General features: G+C 41.6%; 1 protein-coding gene across 3 annotated transcripts in view; it reads left to right on the top strand.

Annotated features, from left to right (window-relative positions):
• The window catches only part of arhgap46a (Rho GTPase activating protein 46a), a 30,334-nt gene extending 13,325 nt beyond the window's left edge, over positions 1 to 17,009 (top strand). Inside the window, exons 1-9 of one of the 3 annotated variants that reach the window (XM_033966722.2) lie at positions 7,454 to 7,621; positions 8,739 to 10,101; positions 12,180 to 12,837; positions 13,283 to 13,378; positions 15,029 to 15,102; positions 15,320 to 15,519; positions 16,161 to 16,252; positions 16,328 to 16,497; positions 16,805 to 17,009. In XM_033966722.2, the coding sequence (XP_033822613.1) occupies positions 7,602 to 7,621; positions 8,739 to 10,101; positions 12,180 to 12,837; positions 13,283 to 13,378; positions 15,029 to 15,102; positions 15,320 to 15,519; positions 16,161 to 16,252; positions 16,328 to 16,497; positions 16,805 to 16,999 (2,868 nt within the window). In that variant the 5' untranslated portion in view covers positions 7,454 to 7,601 and the 3' untranslated portion in view covers positions 17,000 to 17,009. Of the gene's footprint in view, positions 1 to 7,453; positions 7,622 to 8,738; positions 10,102 to 12,179; positions 12,838 to 13,282; positions 13,379 to 15,028; positions 15,103 to 15,319; positions 15,520 to 16,160; positions 16,253 to 16,327; positions 16,498 to 16,804 lie in introns of those variants that run through there. The other 2 variants (XM_033966720.2, XM_033966721.2) reach the window with 2 other exon arrangements.
• Positions 17,010 to 18,761: the final 1,752 nt, after the last annotated feature.

The following is an 18,761-nucleotide window of genomic DNA, read 5'->3' as shown; positions in this document are numbered from 1 at the left end:
CCCAGAACCCTTTCTCTGCATTGAAAACAATAGCCAGCTGTATTCTTCAGCCATAGGGGCCTGATATCCCACTTAGCCATATGGTCCCTCACATACTCACCAGCCTCCACCATCTCTTAGAGGTAATTAGAAACCAGCGCAGAATACACACAGTGAGGGTGGAATGTGAGTACTCAAAATGGATGAAAACAAACTGTGCTGGACATTACTCTGTCTTTATAAATACTGTATCGCCTTATCAATCAATAAATGTTTGTTTCAATATTATCATTTCTTGTTATATTTTCTATAGCAATATATTACACTTCAAAATGTGACAGGCCTGGGCAGACTTGTCTTCACTTCACTGGCACTTTATTTATCATCAGAAGTATTGATGTGGAAGTTTGGGCTCTGAGAGTAATGGTTATTTGAGGTTTACTAATTGCCTATAAAGCCCTCCTGTCTGCGCATTTCATTGTCACTTGTTTCAACATCCTCTATAATTTTCCAGTAAGCGTTTTTACTTATGTTGACTTGCAAGAAGAGATGAGAAGCCACTAACTTCTGACCTTTTTCAAAACAAACAATGCTGTTCTTCATTACATGGAGCTCTGAGTTCATCCAACAGGCTTTCCTTTTGTTCCCAGCTATAAATAACTGCGCTCATTGCAGATAGAAGAGTTTCCACACAACACACCCTCTGTATCGCTCTTTGCCGGGACAGTTAAGAGTTCCCTTTGACCCTCTCTGAAGTCGTCATATGTGCTCACTCTTGTTGGGAATGAAGACATGAGATCACACTTGTGCCAAAAATCAGTTACTCATTGACAGAAGCTTATCACATGTCGTGTGAGTTTTCAGGGGGACTCATTGTGGAAGTACCCAGCTTATCTAGCATAAACCTGTCATTTCTGAGGTAACTTCATGAATCTATGCACCACAGATTGAGAACCTTTGGCTTAGAATTTTATATAGCTGCATTACATCGCCAAGGAGTTCTGTACCAGCTGCAATGTTGTGAGATCAGTTCCTGGGTCTGACAAATTTGCCTTTTCAATGCCTTTTCCCACTCTTCACCCCCAATCCCAGGCTGCGTATTGTCCTGTCAAATAAACCATAGTCAATAAAAAATCTTTTCAAAAATGTTTCGCGGACAATATCCAAATTGAAACGAAAAGCGACGTGCATTGTCTGTATTGTGTATTCGAATTTGCCATGAGCACAAACGTCTGCTACCTTATCCCTTCTCCAATCGGCCCAATGTAAAACAAGCCAGAGGCAATCAGAGGTGGTTCACGTGAGGGTCACCGCACTCTTTTGTCTTCTCAGTGCCCCACTAAAAGGAACAAAGGGCCACGCTTAAGCCTTGTTGTCCCCCCAGGGTCAGCTAAGAGCTTTCCCTACTGCAGGAAGTCTATGGATGTTGTTAAATAGAGCAGGACAGCAAATTATACTGAAGGACTTGTATGTGCCTTCTCATTGAGACCTGTAATCATGTGGTTCAGTCTGGCTGACATTAGACACTTAAAACTCATCTTTCCTGATTGCTGGCCTGCTTAAACTTTGCCCTTTTGAAGAGATTTACGCAACGGTGAATTGGTTGCTATATCAACTCATGCACTTTTAGCTCAAATCTTGCCTTTAGCTCAAAGATTCAGTTAAATAAATAAACAGAATGCTTCAGGGATGTATATTTAGAGATTTTCTAAACATAAATTTAAGCAATTATGAAAACTGAAGGTGCTTCTTTGTGTAGCTTACATCTGTGAGTCAGGTCCTAGAGTGTTATTAAAGCTGTGACATTTTACTGACAAACACTGTCGACTTGTTAGCGGTGCGAGGCAACACCTTTTATGTTTTTACTGTGAAGATGTCTGGCACACACCAGTTGGACCCATGGAAAGACTGGTTTTTATCTCCTCAGACCCAGCGTGGTAAGCTCATTTTTAACCACTTTCATATGGACTTTTACGGTGCTTTATAATAGATTTTCCCCTTCTCTTCCCCTTGAACTTGTGATCTAGTTATGTGCCTTAGTGCTTTGGTCTGGCTGTTTTTTTTTTTTCGTTCTGGGTCTTTTAAGGCAGAGCTCTGGGTCCTCTCCAGATCTAGATTACAGAGTCTCACTTTTATGTGTCTTTTGTTTGGATATCGTTTGGACGCTGGCTGTTTCGCTCTAGTGCCGTGGGACTTTGGAGTTTGTCCAGTGTGCGTTGCGTGAAAACCAGTGGCACCACATCAACAGGCCTAGAGCGTTTTGTTGGCTCACTCAGCTGACTCACCCAACAAACAGGTGTCTTGTATCCACACAGTCTTGCCACCATCCACTTAAGAAGAGTACAGTCTCTTCCATTACTACTAAAACATTTCTTTAAATAGATTACACCTCCATACTTGCCCTTCGTCATGCAGTTACAGCACTATTAGCAGTCTTCTGACCATTTGCAAATTGTAGCTTCTCAATATATGAATCAAAATTGCTGTTATTTTTGTTAGTAGATTGTAATTAAGTATATTTGCTTTGTAATTAAGTATATTTGCTTCATTACAGAGATAGGCAGTACTATTGCAGAACTAAAATGACAGATTGATTATTGAAAAATGAAAACCCAGATACGCATTGGCATCCCGTGAACTCACTGTTATGGCTCACTTTATTCTTGTATTTTCCATTTTGTTCCCTTATTGCCGTCATTTCAATAGGCATTATGTGAAATGTGCTGTAATAAGATCAGAGTTCCTCTTTTGAATTCCTGACGCTGATCCCTGTGGAATTCAGCAGGGTTCGGCTTGGTCCTGTCACTTGAACTGCAACTCTAGTAGCTGCTCCCGGGGCCCAGCCCTGTGCGCTCCAGGGATAGAGCGCAGGAGCCACTCAGACACGCACAGAGGAGACATGCTGGCTCGGACTGCATCAGCTGTCCCAGCGCAGCTGGTCCTCAAGGTGTCTCTGAGTCTGCCAACTATTCCCCCAATTTTATGCTTCAACTACAATTTAATACACCCCCCACAACTAGGGCTGTCACAGTTAATTTCCCTAACAGAAACTTTACGTGCCTCAGCAGTGTATGCAGTATAGCACATAGACCCATAATAATACATGTAAATTGGGTTTGTACTTAATAAATAGCTGTATAAAACAATAACCAGGCATGTGAGACAGACATGTGTGCACATGTGAGAAAAAGCCATTTTTGTTCACTAAATGTAGCGAGTGAGTGATTATTATGTTATGCTATAACGTAACATAAACTCCTGTGCAACGGAGTGCTCGTCGACACTTGTCAGCTCCGTGGGCAAAGAGCAGGTTATCGAGGGCTGAGCCAAACTTCACGTGGTTTTAACGCTGCCCAGTGAGTGGATTTACATTCAAGCATAGACTGTATGTATTAATGGACGTGGCATTCCCAATAGGACGTGAGCATGGCCACGTTTCTGGCTCCATCGACTGTAAGATTTTCACCTCTCTCTGTAACTGCTGCAGTGTGCCTCGTAATTTTTATCTTAAAATGTTCATATTAACTCTACATGATCCTGGTGTTTATATTTCACTATTTTGTTCAAGATATTTTGTTTGTTTCAAGATATGAACATTAATAAGAGACATATCCGGTGCCTTCTTTTCCTGAGGTTGCTCCCACTAGTGTTAGCAACAGGTTTGATTGACAGCGTTGCTAAGCGCCCGTTCCCTGCTAAACTATCAGTGCAGGTGGGAAGAGGCGTTACCTTTAACAGCCTGGCTCCAGATTGGCCAGTTGGTTACTATGATACTCACGGTATCTAAATATGGAACTCTCCAAATTAGCCGCTATAATTGCTAGCTTCGATGAGCTTCAGTTGACTGGAGCTGAACACTATCAGTGACGTCACACTGACTTAGTCCACTTCTTTATACAGTTTATGCATCAAGTCTACCAAGACTCAAGACTCGAGCTCTGACTGAAGGACATGAGTTTATCACCGACACTGCTTTTCTTAAAGGGGTGGAGGAACCTTTTTCTGTCTCACCACTGTCCTCCAGCTTAGTGCTGTGTAAACATGAAATGGTTCATAGTTGAATAGTAAAATTACGGCGGGCACGTGGGTGGAGCCTCGTGTGGTGTGATCATACCGCGGTATTGCTGGTGCGGTTATTGGACAGCTCTACTCACAGCTGTTTCAAGAAGCTGTGGTGTTTTAGTAGTGTATCTATTTGACATTTTGGAAAAGTATCATAGGCCTGTCATGATAATTACTATATTGACTTTCACTACATGACAATAATTTTTTTGGTGGTCAGTATTTATTGTGGGTACTTTTTCAAATAAATGTTTATTTTTCTACATTAGTTACATTAAGGTTTGAGCTGTAGAGGATTGAGTAAATAATTATTTAAGTGTTTTATTTATTTATTTTAGCTTACATTCATTAATAATACTGCACATATTACTGCACATAATACTGCACGTTTATTTGGGGAAATCCTGTTTTAAGGTTATCGTGTCAGTGGCATAAAGGCATTCACTATTATCATTTATCGTCTGTTTTCTTCACCAATATGTCATATTACATTTTTTTTATCGTGACAGGCTTACACATGATCTCTGTTGTGAATTTAAAACGAAGCGGCACCTTTTGTTTATACATTTGGTGATAAATAGGTTGTCTTCATTGTCATTTCTCATTTCCTTCCGTTAGAAGCGATATACAGCAAACCCCACTGGTCTTTGGTGGGAGGTGTTTTCAGAGCAGAAGACCTCATATCCTTTTCCTGTCCAGCCATGTTAATAATAACCACTGTTTTTGTAAGGCTGTCATTCCCAATGGGTTTATTTAAAAACGTCTATAACCATATCTACCAAAGTGACCCGGCTGATGGCTTTTCCACTGCACTTATTTCAGGCAGGAAAGAAAGTAGAGACAGAGCATCTGCTGACAGGAGCTTCCGTACAGTATATTTAGCGGCTGATTGAGACAACCTGACCACACTGACGGTCAGATTGTACCTATAGAACTGTGTGTTCAGTGTGGGGCAGGAGAGTTGCTGGACTAATTGAAATGTGCTGACCTTAAGTCAATTTGTTGCCCCAGCGGGCAATCTGATTAACTTTACAGTTTCCAAAGAGGCCTCTAACTTTATTTTCTGGTTTCTCCATCGTCTGAAGTGCTCACATGCTTGCTCTAGGTTCTCAAAGAGTTTATCATTGCATTACTGCGCATTCCAGAAACGAAGACATTTTTGAATTTCTCTGAGCTTTGGCTATATGTCGTAAATGGAAATTATAAAACTGACGAAAAGACTTGGGTTTGCTAGTTTCATGTTTTGTCTTGTATTTTTTTCTTTATTCTTTTCTGGAATCGGAGATTAGTGATGTTAGCATAAGGTGGGGATAAAATAAACACCTGTTAGGTCAGCTCCTGCTAACACACCTTTTGTAAACACCTTTCTCATTGAGACTAGAGCACGTGGGTCTGGTGAGTGTTGTGTAAGAATGTGTTTGCATGACCAGCTCTAAAGGTTGTATATGGCCTTTACGCTCATCTGTCCACCCCCTGCTGCTGCCGCCGTTTGAAGGAGGTGTTTCTGTGACGATGGCACAGCCATGCATTGTGTGAGGCTCCTCCACTGTTCAGACTGAGGCCCCTGAATGAGCGGAATGTCGGGCTCCGCACTCATTCTCTCGCTGCACTCTCCCACGACTAATCCCCACCCAGGCTCATTTACACTCCCACCCTCCCTTTTCTCAAACTCGGCTATACAACTCCCCTCTCTCACACTTCCTGTAGAACTGTGGCATCTTCTGGTCCAAAACACATACTACTATACCGTCTATATATAATAATATGCCAGTTTCCTTAACGGTCTCACTTCTACTGTGACTTTTGTGGCAAACCTATGACCTTCTAAAAATCTAAAATTCTGAGCTTGGTTGATTGGTCCATCCTGTGTGAATCTTGCAATAGGCATTTCCTGTTTGCCTATTGTATGGGGAAGTCTTGTCCTAGACCTTTAGTTCGATCATTCTAAACAGGAAGCAGTACTCACTTTTCCTTTCCAAGGGTTAGTCCTCATATTAGTCACACCATGAAAAAACAGATCCATATCGTAGAATGTTATAACAAGATCATGTGTACCAGCTGTTAATTTACTTTTCAAACATCCAGAGGAACATAATTATTGTGCTTTGACTTGTGCGGTCTGGCTGTGTTGTCTCATGGCAGAAGAAAAGCTTTCATGTTTCCTGCATCTTCATAACGGACCCTTGTTAAACTGTTAGCAGGGTCCTGTGGTGGTGGGCTCATCACTTCCAAATCTGTCCCATCCTGTTGGAGTGACAAAGCATACACCGTTTGAAAGGGCACAAACAGTGGTTTCTCACATCTACAGCTGTCAGCCACATAGCCTTGTTTAACCACACCAGCTTGTAACAACTAAACAGCAGTACATCCCAAACTTATCAGAGGCCCCTTCACACGCGGCTGTCTGTCTCTCTATTTGTTGCAGTAAAGCGTCTGATTGGGCGGTGCTGGTGCTGTGCCAAGACTTTACAAACTGGTTTGTGAAAATCAGGGGGGCCTTTTGAAGACACATGGAGCCTGTTTACATTCAAAACCACTTGCAGCCAGGTGTCATGGTGCCTGAGAGTTGTGTAAAACAGAGGATGTAATATAGTGAAAAATAGTATGGTCAAAAATGTATGTATTAAGTCATACACTTAAAAATAACTTTATAATAATATAGAGTATAAAGTCTAGGCATACTGTAATTTAGTTTTTCTTCCATTTATATTTATAAATTTTTATTCCTGTGATATCAACAGCGCCATGAAATGTTACACAGCATGAAATGTAAGCTGTGCTAAGGCGACATTCTTTCTCCTTAGGGGAAAAAAATATTTATCTAATATTTATCCTCTACCAAAGAACCGAGCTTGAAAAAGGATGAGACCACCCGCGGAGGGTGTGGCAGAGTCGCAGAGGCAGCAGCCTAAGCAGCGATGTCCAGACTTACCATAGCATTTTTGTTTTGCCAAACATTGTATTTTGCCGTTACATACTTTTAATGTAAAAATGTGTTTTGTTTCTGTTGCTATTTAACTTGCTATTTAACGCTCTCAAGTTGTTCATTTTTAATGATGGCAGAGTGGGTAGTAGTTGTTGTAATTAACAGAAGAACATCCGCCGTTCTTGTTGCAATTATATAAATGGTAAATTATCTATTATAACAATGACCAGTGCTTTAAAACCAGGACTTCACTGTTGATAAAGTTTGAAAAGTTATTGTCCATTGGCCAGAGGTGAAGCCACGTCTCAACAGAAGCAGAGTTTAGTTTAAACCAGCAGCATTTTAAGGAAAGCAGCCGTTCGCTCGTAGACCTCAGGGGAATTGTTGTGGACCATTGTTCTCGAGACGTGTGGAGAGGAGGGGCTCGTCTGTTTTCTCTCCCTTCCCCTCCCTCTCTACCTCCCACCACTCTAAGTCCTCTTCCTGCCTACTGCTACTGCTCTCAACTCTCCACTGACTAGTAGTTTCTGGATAAGGGAAGTCTTTGAACATTAGCTGCACTGATGTGTGTTTACATTTGGATTTAAAAAGAACAGAAGGTGATCAATTGCGATCCAATTTGTCACACTACTGAATGTTAGGAGCGCGAGGAAGGTAAGCCTTCTTTGGCCGCATTAACTGTTTGACCTTTTATTCAAGTTTCATTATGCAGCTACTTGATCTCATATGTCCTTTACTTAGTAGTTCATGACAATGTTGAAACACGGCTTGCTGTTTGGAGTATTGCTTGTCATAAAGAGGAACAAAATTAGACAGAAATAACCATGTGACATTTGAATGTATTCCAAGAAAAAAAGTTGACCCACAGAGTGCTTGGGGCAGATCACATGGACTGTCCTAATCTGGCCAGCTTCCAACTGTGTTTCTGAGCCAACGTGTGATCGTGCTCTCTCACGCAACACATTTGTTCATCCGAAGTGGCACGTTTTTGTCCTGATTATTTGTGCAGATTATGAGGTGACAGCCAAGTCCAGGGCTACAGAGCAGGGCAGTGTGACCAGATTGATTCCAGATTGTTTTGTGTCGCTAGGATTAGTATTGGACTGTAAGGTTTGAAATTCACTTCAACAAAATAGGATGAATCAATCTTTTGAACTTTAATGAATAATCTTCAATGACTAAAGTTGTGAATACTTCTCCACTGTCATATTCACAGACTTCTTCATATTTGTCATATCCCATTGTTGTCACTTTTGAATAGAGGCCACTCAATATGTCACACATTTTATTACATTTTATTTTGTAGGTATTTTTAGTCCCTTGCACATTCAGTGTCTTTGGCCAGGCTATCGTGACTGCCAGACTAAAAATGGAGCTTGAGGTCAGTTAAACCATTTCAAAAGAATTTTTGACTCAACTCAAGTCACTTAAATGCTTCAAATTGATCATATTTTAATATTTTCCTCATCTAATGTTTGTACTGTTATTCTCGGTAAGTATAAACATGAAAAATATGTTCAAGGCCAACACATTTTTGCACAGATAAGGACATTTGGCAGCATAAAAGGTCACCCGAACTTGTCAATAAATAGATGCCCATCATCCTCTGCGCTGGGACGAGGACAGTAGTTTTAATGGCCTGTGGCCGTGACTGTTAACAGTGCATGTAAACATACTGACTCTGTTTGCCTATTGGTTTTATGGGCTTCAAAACAGAACAGTATTTGCTGAACACACCATGGACTAACCTATTCTTTTGTGTATTTTTCAGAGATGGTCCTCAGAGATGGCAGCCTGTACCTGGCTCTAAGGCAGCCATGTTAGTGAAAGTGAACAGCATGAGCCGAGGTCAGGCCATGCAGCAGCAGTTTCTCCAGCTCAGCGGCCCTGGCAGACCCAACACCTTCACCATGCACCCCTCCGGCAGCAAGCAGGGGGGACACTCAGCACAGGGCTATCAAACTGCTCCCTCTGGAAAAATGGGTGTAGATGCACGGCACGCCCATCACCTGAGAAAGGCCAGCAATGGGAGCTTCTGTTTGGTGGCAGATAGTGGTCACCCTAGTCCCCGGTTGCACCGGTCTCAGACCAGCACCCCTAGGCCTGTCTCCCCTCAGTACGGTTACACCACCCCAATCTATGATGAGCCAGTGACTGAATGTCCCATTTATGATGAACCTCCCATGGACATGGAGATAGAGGGGGCTCATCTGTACAATGGACAACAGTTGTCCCGTCTGACACCTACTCACAGCTTACAAAAACCCAGGTTTCTCCAGCATCCAACTCCCGGTTCCAGGCATAGAAGGAACCAATCCTCCTCAGACTATAGCCCAGCTGGACTGGAGTGCATTAAACACATGGTCAATATTGACCCAAAGCAGGGGCTTGTAACAAGCTCTCCTGTACCCACCCGCACCCCTTCCCCTACCTGTAGACATGACCCTATGTTATCCCAGCCCCTTCCCCAGGCTAGAGGACAAGTACGGGAAAGAGACGCCGGGCAGGCCCCTAATACACTGGACAAAAAGCAGAACTGGAGAGTTCTGGAGGCTACAGTGCAACGTGCCATGGAGGCTCGCCATAGCCGCCAGAGTAGCCAGGCCTCTCAGGACTTCCCTCCATCGACACCCCAGCCCACAGCCAACTACCAGGACTCTGGCTACTCAACTGGGCCTTCCCCCAGTCTGAGAAGGAAGAGTCGCAGGAGAGTTGGGCCTGGGGCAGGGGCTGGAGGCAGACCCGGATCAGTGGGCAGCACTGGTGAACTGTGTGCCCACGAGAAGCTGATGGCAGAGATGAGAGAGGTGGTCAGCCGCTCCAACACCATGAGGGAGGTGCGGGCTGGCCTGGACAACCAGGACATGGTGGACAGAGGAGTGGTCCCGCACACACGCTCCCCTGCTAACTCCCTTCGGTGGTATGGAGGGGGAACAGGGGGTTCGGGAAGGTCCTCATCGCGAGAGGATCTCAATTCAGCAGGTCGTTCTTTGGGCAGAGCAAACCCTGCTCTGAGCCCTTTGGAGATGCCCGGGAGACAGAAGAGAACCTATGAGAAAGTGGACACACTAGAGATGAGTGTGACCAGCCAGGCCAGTCTGTCTTCCCCTGAGACCCCAGGACCACCTTCACAGGTAAACCCAACTCACCAGAGAAACGAGCGATAGAAGCAGATCTACTTGTCATACACCTAGCGTGCACAGTTGATAAATTCTTTCTGTTAAGGTTGATGTGTTGGTACTTCAAACAAATAAGCTTGTTGTCCAAACAAGGTGGAGAGAAAAAAACCTAAAAGAATGCATGCAAGATTTTCTCCATTTGTTATCTATCTATCTATCTATCTATATATATATATATATATATATATATATATCTATATATATATAGTGAAAGAAGAAAATGTTTCATATTTTGTGAAACTATTTTCATTGATTATAATTTAGTCAACATTTCCATTTTTTTCCTACTTCCCTTTGGAAATGTAGGCTAAACTATTACTGTGAAATATTATCACCAACTCATACAGCATTTTGCATACCTAGTGGTGTCAGCTTGTTTCTGTTTTTTTACCACCATCTTGAGATGGGATATCTCTAGCTATGAAAACTATACTCTATCTGTCAAATTGAACTTTGCTTAACAGACTTTTTTCATTTGTGGCTCTACAAGTTGTAAAAATCACATATGTTGCCAACCTTGACACCTTTCAAATCTTTTAATCTCCTTTTGTAGCATAACACCCAGCAGCAGCTTTTTACACTTAACATTCCCTAAGTATCATGTCTTGATTACCAGATAGGAGATCCTGTGTAAAAATAAAAAGTGGTCATAATATTTTCAGTCCAAACATTACCTGTCATCTTCATACCACCATCCATCTGTGCCACGCTGTAGGTGCCATACTGTCCATGCCAAAGAAACTCTTGGGCATCTGGGGTCAATGCCAGAGCTTTGAGTCTCAGGACATGACTTCCGTAGGTCAGGAAGGATGACCACTGTGTCCCATATGGTCTGGGATTGGCAGATTGATGTAGCAGCAGGATTGTACAAGATTATTGGTTCTACTGTAGCCATCACGTGTTGATCAACAACAGCACAGTCTGGAGTGGGCCCCCTAAATCTGCAGGAATGTTCCCCAGACCCCTAGTTACATCATAGAAGCACATTAGGATCGGTTGTGCAGACTTGTACATTCTACTGTATAGAACAAATCCCATTTCATCATAAGAAATTCCATATTTAGACATGATTCTCCTGGTCTAAAAAACTTGAAATATCTACTTAATAAAAAAAAGGTTTGTTTGATTGTAAATAGTCCAGAGCCAAACACTGGCTGTCCATTTGATTGAGAAACCATATTGTGTCCAGCATGTCTGGCACTCATCTGCTCCTTATTACATCAGGGCCTCATTGAACAGACATGTCAATGCGTTTTATGTTCCCTCAGTAAATTAAGAGTGTAGAATCTGGCTCAGGTTTATGTTATTCCTGGCGATTTGTTGAGCTTATCACAGTTACTGGATTTTGGTTTTATAGGCACTGAGGTGCTCTTTACAGCCATAAACTTCACCGCTGGGAGCACAATGAAATCTTGTCTGGAGCGAGGGATCCATAGATTTGCATAGTGGGCAGGCTGGTGCTGAGGTCATTCGAGGGTCTAGTAAATGTTATCTAGTGTTAATTACTGATATTTCAAGTTCGACAATGTCCTTTTGTTACACAAAACATTGTTTAGTGGCTACAGGATTAATTAGGGTTCAGAAGATTAAACAATCAAAATGATTTGATGTGGAATTTCGTAATTGGTATTTGTGCAAATATAAATTAGTTGGAGCTACGGCTGGGCAATTAATCTAATTAATTCAATTAATTTGTGCTTTGAATAATCAAGATTTTGAGTTATTATGAAATGAGTATACTCCTGACTTTCTTACTTGCAAAGCAATTGCACTATAAAAAACCCTTCTAATTTCTAGTTGTAGTTCATTTTAATTTGAACTATTTAAATTGCATCACATAACTATACAACTGTAATTATAGGCAGTTTATATTTTCTTAAAGAATATATTATATATTATAATTATTATAATAATAAACTACACATTTACCTTATCAAAGAGATTAGTTAATTTTTGTTTGTCTGTGTAATCCCTCAGTTGTGCAGCTTTGTTTGTATTTCCCGGTCTAATATAGTCATGTTTTCTTTATATAGGCAGGAACTCTCGAGCTCCCAGCTCCTCTGGACAGTCATAAGAAATGTATGGTAGACGGCCGCACTGCTTCTTTAGGCCCTCACCGCACAGAGGGGAGAGAGGGAGCAGACTCTGAAGGAGGCAGAGGAGTTGGGATGTCCTACCAGCTTGCCTACGCCACCCTGCGACAACCTCCACCTCCAGAGATGGGCATGGAGGACTGGGCCAGCAAACACCTCAACATGCACACCCAAGGCCTGTTTCGGAGGCGCGTGTCCATCGCCAACATGCTCTCCTGGAACAGAAGCTCCATCAAAAAGCCCATGCTTGTCACCAGCAACCGCACTGTCCGTAAAGAAGCTTGTGAAATGTTCAAACTGGTCCAGGCCTTCATGGGTGACAGGCCATCCCGCCTGGACCGCAGACACTGCGCCCTGCTGATCGTCACAAAGTGCTGGGACCTGCCCGGACTAAGGGACGAGCTGTACGTACAGCTGGTGAGGCAGACCACAGGGAATGCAAGTCCCAGGAGTCTAGCAGCAGGTTGGGAGCTGATGGCAGTCAGTTTGGCCTTCTTTGCACCGTCCCCAAAGTTCCGCTGTTACCTGGAGGGCTACATCCAGAGACACACGGAGCCTGTCAGCGACAAGAAATGTGAGTCTCACATTGAGCAACACGGTGGGTCACCTTTTATATCTCTTCAAATTAAGGCCAAGAGTGTTTACTAAAATCAAGTGTGACACACCATACACTAAGAGATTTTTTATGGGGAAATGTCCTGAATACTTAAACTGATTTTGATTTCCTACCACAAAATATTTTGTATTGGGTCAAACAAAAGAGCTTGTGGAAATTTGCTACAGTTAGACAGTGGATAACATTATTAAATTATTATTTCAAGTATCAACATTTAAAGGACATTGTTGTGTTAAGAACAATTCATGTTTGAGCATGTTTTTGTTTTTTTATAACAAATCTACTACTTTTGCTTGCAGTGTTTTTAATTTTAATAAGAAAAGTTTAAATATTAAATTAGAAGGTTAACCCTTTTGCACACACAGGTTAAGTGCTTCTATTCCTGCTTTCAGAAATATAACTTAAACTTTTTTTTTTTGTTTAATAGTGACTCAGTTCATCCTGGATCAACAGGATCTGAAGCTGAAGAAGAACTCAAAGTCAAGAAAGAAGAGGAAACAGAGCACAGACGATGAGGAAGAAGGTAAATCTGACATTTGAGACCATATCTTTTGGCAAACCTGAATATGTTTGTCCTAAATAACATTGATTCAGCAAAATGTACATGTACAAGGCCATCTGTTAGACAAAGCAGGAAGTTTCTAGACCAAGGAGCACCGAAGATGGTTTTCCACTCTTCATGTGTAACCGTACAAACTATTACAGCTCAAATGTATTGCTCCCTGTTGACTGCTCTCAAAGTGGAATGGAAAAGTCTGAGGCGTGCAGTTTGTACTTGGACATTCAATGAATAGCTTTCACAGAAGTGTGGACTGAAAAACAAGTAGGATGAGAATCTCAGAGGCCCATGGACACAAAGGTCCGGTCTGTCTGTGACTCACATCAGCGGCCTTTCTTCTTACTCATGTCAAAGAACCATAAGCAGAGTCATCAGCACGTGCCTGCATTAGGAAAACCCACACGGCCTCTTTGGTTATGAGTTCACCAGAGAGAAGCTCACTACTGACACCACACATTGTACTACAGTGACTCAGATTTAAGGCAAAACATTCCAGGCTGGTTAAGAGGTCAAAAATGGAAAAGTGCTCACTCAGGACCAAGCCGCACTAGACTACTTTTCACACAGGCTTCTCACAGTTTCATAAAAGTCTTACAGTTATTCGTGCACGTGATTAACAGGGACATCCTCGAGTCTGTGTTATGACCTAAAGACATTCAAAAACAAGGTTTCAGATGACCACAGTCCTTTTCCATAAACATCCATTCAAACTGAAGAGACCTGTCTTTGAATCCATTTATGGGTTGTTGTCAACTTAAGATTTTGCCAGCTGTCCTGCTGTGTTAGGCTGCTAATAGGAAATTCTCTCTATAACTACATATTTGCCCTGGGAACAACGGGGAACTCTGTTCAACATCAAGGGTGCATCTCTAATTAGAAAAGATTGCAGTCAGGCAGGGTCAGATTTGCAGCAGTTTTATAGAAAGCACCGTCTTATAGAAATCTGGGTCGTGCAGTGGTTTGTCACAGTTTAGACTCTGCTTTTAAAATATTACCAATTAAAAAAATAAGTTAGATACCCATGTTTAACCATATTTTCTTCCCTAATCAGCAGCTTGGAATACATTAGCAGCTGCAACTTGCAAAATAGAAATGTCAGATGCAGGTGATAAGTACAGGTAGTAGCAGACAAGTCATTCCTCCAGAGGCCTCTTAAGTCTATACATGCTGATGAATCACTAAAGGGGAGGATGTGTAGGCTGTATCCTGTCTCTCAAGCTTTTGTTCAGAGGCATAAATCTTCCTCTAGGCCCGACAGTTTAGCCCAGTCTGGTGTAATCCCCCCATATGCTAGAAGAACACTGTCAACATTATTCTCCTATTACAGCCCACTGCGTCTAATGCGCCATTCAACATGTCTGGGAAAAAAAACAAACTACTTGTCATATTTATGTGAAGGAATGCGAATCATTTATTGTTTTGGCTGTCCTCTAATGCCTCCTGCTTAAAAGCTTTATCTAAGTGTTTTTAACAGAGTTGTCAAACAATATGTGTAATTCTCAGTAGTGGTAAATGTCAGACGTTACTTTGAAATAAAAATTCAGTAATTTGTAATTGTTTTTATCTTTATACAAGTCTTACAGAAATATCTCTTTGATTTTGTATTTTTCCCAGGTCTGCCTATTAGCACTTATGCCAAGTTTTGTCATCGGAAACTTCAGAAGGTGGCCATCACGGGTGGGAAAAAGGTAAGCTGGTTTTCTTATCAAGAAGTTTCACTTTAAATTATAGGTTGGTAACTTGTAATGATACTGTGAGTCATGAAGAGTTCACCAGGTATAAAAAGACGTCATTACAGATGTAGGTATATTGTCAGAAACTATTCCAGGTGTTCTTAAAGACATGGTATTAGTGTCATAGTACCGGTTATAAAACACATTAAATCTCACTGTGTTTCCTCTTCAGGGTCTACGGAAGCCCACCTTAGAGGAGATCGACCACAGCAGACGGGCCATAGTCACCCCCTCATTGTTCGGCAGCTCCCTTGAAGAGGTTATGGAGAGGCAGAGTGAGCTGTTCCCAGACAGGAAACTACCTTGGGTGCAAGTTCAACTGTCCCAGTATGTGCTGGGGCTTGGCGGGGCTCAGACAGAGGGCATCTTCAGGTACGAATCCCCCACCCCCCATAATTAGTCAAATCCACAAAGTCATGCAATACAATAATACAACTGCAGATTAAAACCCCTCAAAAAGACTCAAGTTTGTGATAGTCTGAGTCTGTGACAAGTCTGAAGTGCTCAAACTCATGACAAGTCCGGACATGTTCACAATGAAAACATAGTGATGTTGTCTGCTTATTGTATGCATAAACACACGTGTGTGGTGTGTGAATCCATGTTTTCTTTTAGTTTGCTCTCTTGTGGACAGTATATAGCACACTTGGAACATATATATATATATATATATATACATACATACATACATACATACATACATACATACACACACACACACACACACACACGCACGCGCGTGCATACAGTCATTCACAATCATTCACCTACAGTGTTTATTATTTTTATTTTTTTCTCCTAAATAACTTTGGTACTTTCCACATTGTAAGTATAGTTGTTTTTGCGTTCACATTCTATCATGCAAATACAAAGGCTTGTACATTTAGCCATGAGATAACATTCAAATATTGTTTATTTAACTGGGTGTGTTTTGACCTCCTCTAAAGATAAACATGGGAGCATAGCGCCCTCTAGTGGCTGCTGTGAGTAACTGACTTGATGTGTGTCCACAGAGTGCCAGGAGACATTGATGAGGTGAATGCACTGAAGCTTCAAGTGGATCAGTGGAGGATTCCAGAGAATCTTTCTGACCCTAATGTACCTGGTGAGAATAGAATACATTTGATTGCCTTTTATTGTTTGTCTGTTTTGTGACTATTGATTTTTCTTTTTGACCTAGCCTCACTAATGAAGCTGTGGTATCGTGAGCTGGAGGAGCCGCTCATCCCAATGGACTTTTACAAGCAGTGCATCAGTAACTGTGACGACCCAGTAGCTGCAATTGCTGTGGTCCAGTCTTTGCCTGAGCTCAACAGGCTTGTCCTCTGTTACTTTATCCACTTCCTTCAGGTAATATTATGTTTTTTAATTATTATTTTAGATTAGGTGTATTTATATTAAATCATATTTTTTCTCCAATAACTATTTAAAGAAGGGTTTTAACCTCAAACTATTTAAATTGGACAATATATCTATATTGAAATTGTGCTGGAGTTTAAATGGGTTTGCAGACTGTGCTGTAGTTATTGTTATTCCACTTTTTTGTCTCTTATTGAATTTTTCATGTTCTTTTTTTGATCCCAAGTTGTGCTCTCTCATCACTGAGTGAAAGGTAGAGACCACTACACTCACATTGATTCTTTTTTGTTCTGTGTAGGTTTTTGCACAGCCAACAAATGTTGCTGTAACTAAAATGGATGTGAACAACTTGGCTATGGTCATGGCCCCCAACTGTCTACGATGCCAGTCTGACGACCCTCGGATCATCTTCGAGAACACACGCAAAGAGATGGCTTTCCTGAGAATGCTTATCGTTCACCTGGACACGAGCTTCATTGAAGGAGTGGTGTAGAGGAAATAAATAAATCTGCTGTTGCTGTACCTGTGTCTGATTTACATAAACATTTAAATCTGTGATGACACATAATGTAAGCACTGTCCTTCAGAACACACTGGAAAGCATTTTCATCAACAACTACATTTTGAACTGGATAACATTGTCTTTGGAGCATATACAAAAATAACTGTGCTAGAAGTGATTTTTCTAATTGCTCCATGTAAAAAAACAAATGTCCTGTCGTGTCCTACTGACGGGCTGGGGCAGCAGTAAAAGTGAACAGTCTTACAGTATTTACTTAAACCTTGCACAGGACAATGAGACAATGTGTAACAGCAATGCTGATTATTAAGTGTGTTATGTGTGTGAGTTATTCATTTTCTTATTAATATGTACAGAGAACTGAAATATTAAAGAACAAGAGTCAGAATAATGGTGTCTTAATAATTGCTTGCCTGTGATGTTTTCAGTTGCCCTGTTGATAGCCTGACCTTTTACACTTTATTTACCAAAAAGACAAAGACAGAGGTTATGATGACTGAAGCTTACGTTTCAAAGTGCCAAATTTAAGATGATGGAAAGATGTTAAAGAAAATACCTTAATTGGCTAAAGCAAGTTTTGGAGAGTCTTAACAATTCTCAGTTTCCAAATAAAATGCTGCATTTTCTTTTACTGTGATTCAGGTGTCCAGGACCTGGCTTGACCCTTGCATACAGATCAAATGTGTGTATCACAAATGGAGTAGTAGTAATGGTATACCCCTCACATGTCTCATCACTCAGGCTTTGGATGTGTAAATATGTTGAGCTTGTAAATACTATTACCTCTTAAACTGTATTCTAATGTTAAGAGTGGTTTGCCCTAATAAGCAATGATTCAAGTTTGTTTTTTTTTTGCCTGCTGTAAACCTCGACCTTTCAACCTAGGACTGATACAAACCACTTGTCAGGTGTGCGAATATGTGTGTATAACTTGTTAAAATATTGGATGACTGGTCATAAATAAAGATTTAATTGTATCTTTGGCTGTATTTTGACCTATTAATTATTTTATTATGTTTGTTAAATGAGAAGTACTCAGTTTATCAACAATAAACTGCTGTACTACAATAATGCAGCAAGTAAATGATGAATCTTGTCAGAGACATTTTTCTGCCTTTGTGTTATTCTAGTTTCGTGTACTTGAAAATCTTGGAACTATTTTTCATGTTACAAACTGTTGGAGTATACTGTACTCCTAAGACTTCATAGTGAATGGCGACATCTATTGGAGACATCGTGATATTACTGCAGGTTTGTGATATTAAAAAATAAATACATAAAAGGCCCCTTTTAGTAGGATGTTGAGCATCTTCATGTCCATCCATCAATTTTCTTCCTCTTATCTGGGGCCGGGTCGCGGGGGCAGCAGTCTCAGCAGGGACTTCCCTCACCCTAGACACGTCCTCCAGCTCCTCCGGTGGGACCCCAAGGCGTTCCCAGGCCAGGCAAGACACATAGTCCCTCCATCGTATCCTTGGTCTTACCCGGGGCCTCCTCCCGGTTGGACATGCCCGGAACACCTCCCTAGGGAGGCGTCCAGGAGGCATGCTGAACAGCCACCTCATCTGCTCCTCTCGACGTGCAGCGGCTCTACTCCGAGCTCCTCCGTGTGACTGAGCTCTTCACCCTATCTCTAAGGGAGCGCCCAGTCACTCTGCGGAGGAAACCCGCTTGTATCCGCGATCTTGTCCTTTCGGTCATTACCCAGAGCTCATGACCATAGGTGAGGGCAGGA

The sequence above is a fragment of the Periophthalmus magnuspinnatus genome, chromosome 5, assembly GCF_009829125.3.
Source record: "Periophthalmus magnuspinnatus isolate fPerMag1 chromosome 5, fPerMag1.2.pri, whole genome shotgun sequence".
Lineage (NCBI taxonomy): Eukaryota > Metazoa > Chordata > Actinopteri > Gobiiformes > Gobiidae > Periophthalmus > Periophthalmus magnuspinnatus.
Note: the sequence above shows the minus strand (reverse complement) of the source record. Positions and strands in the feature narration are given on the sequence as shown.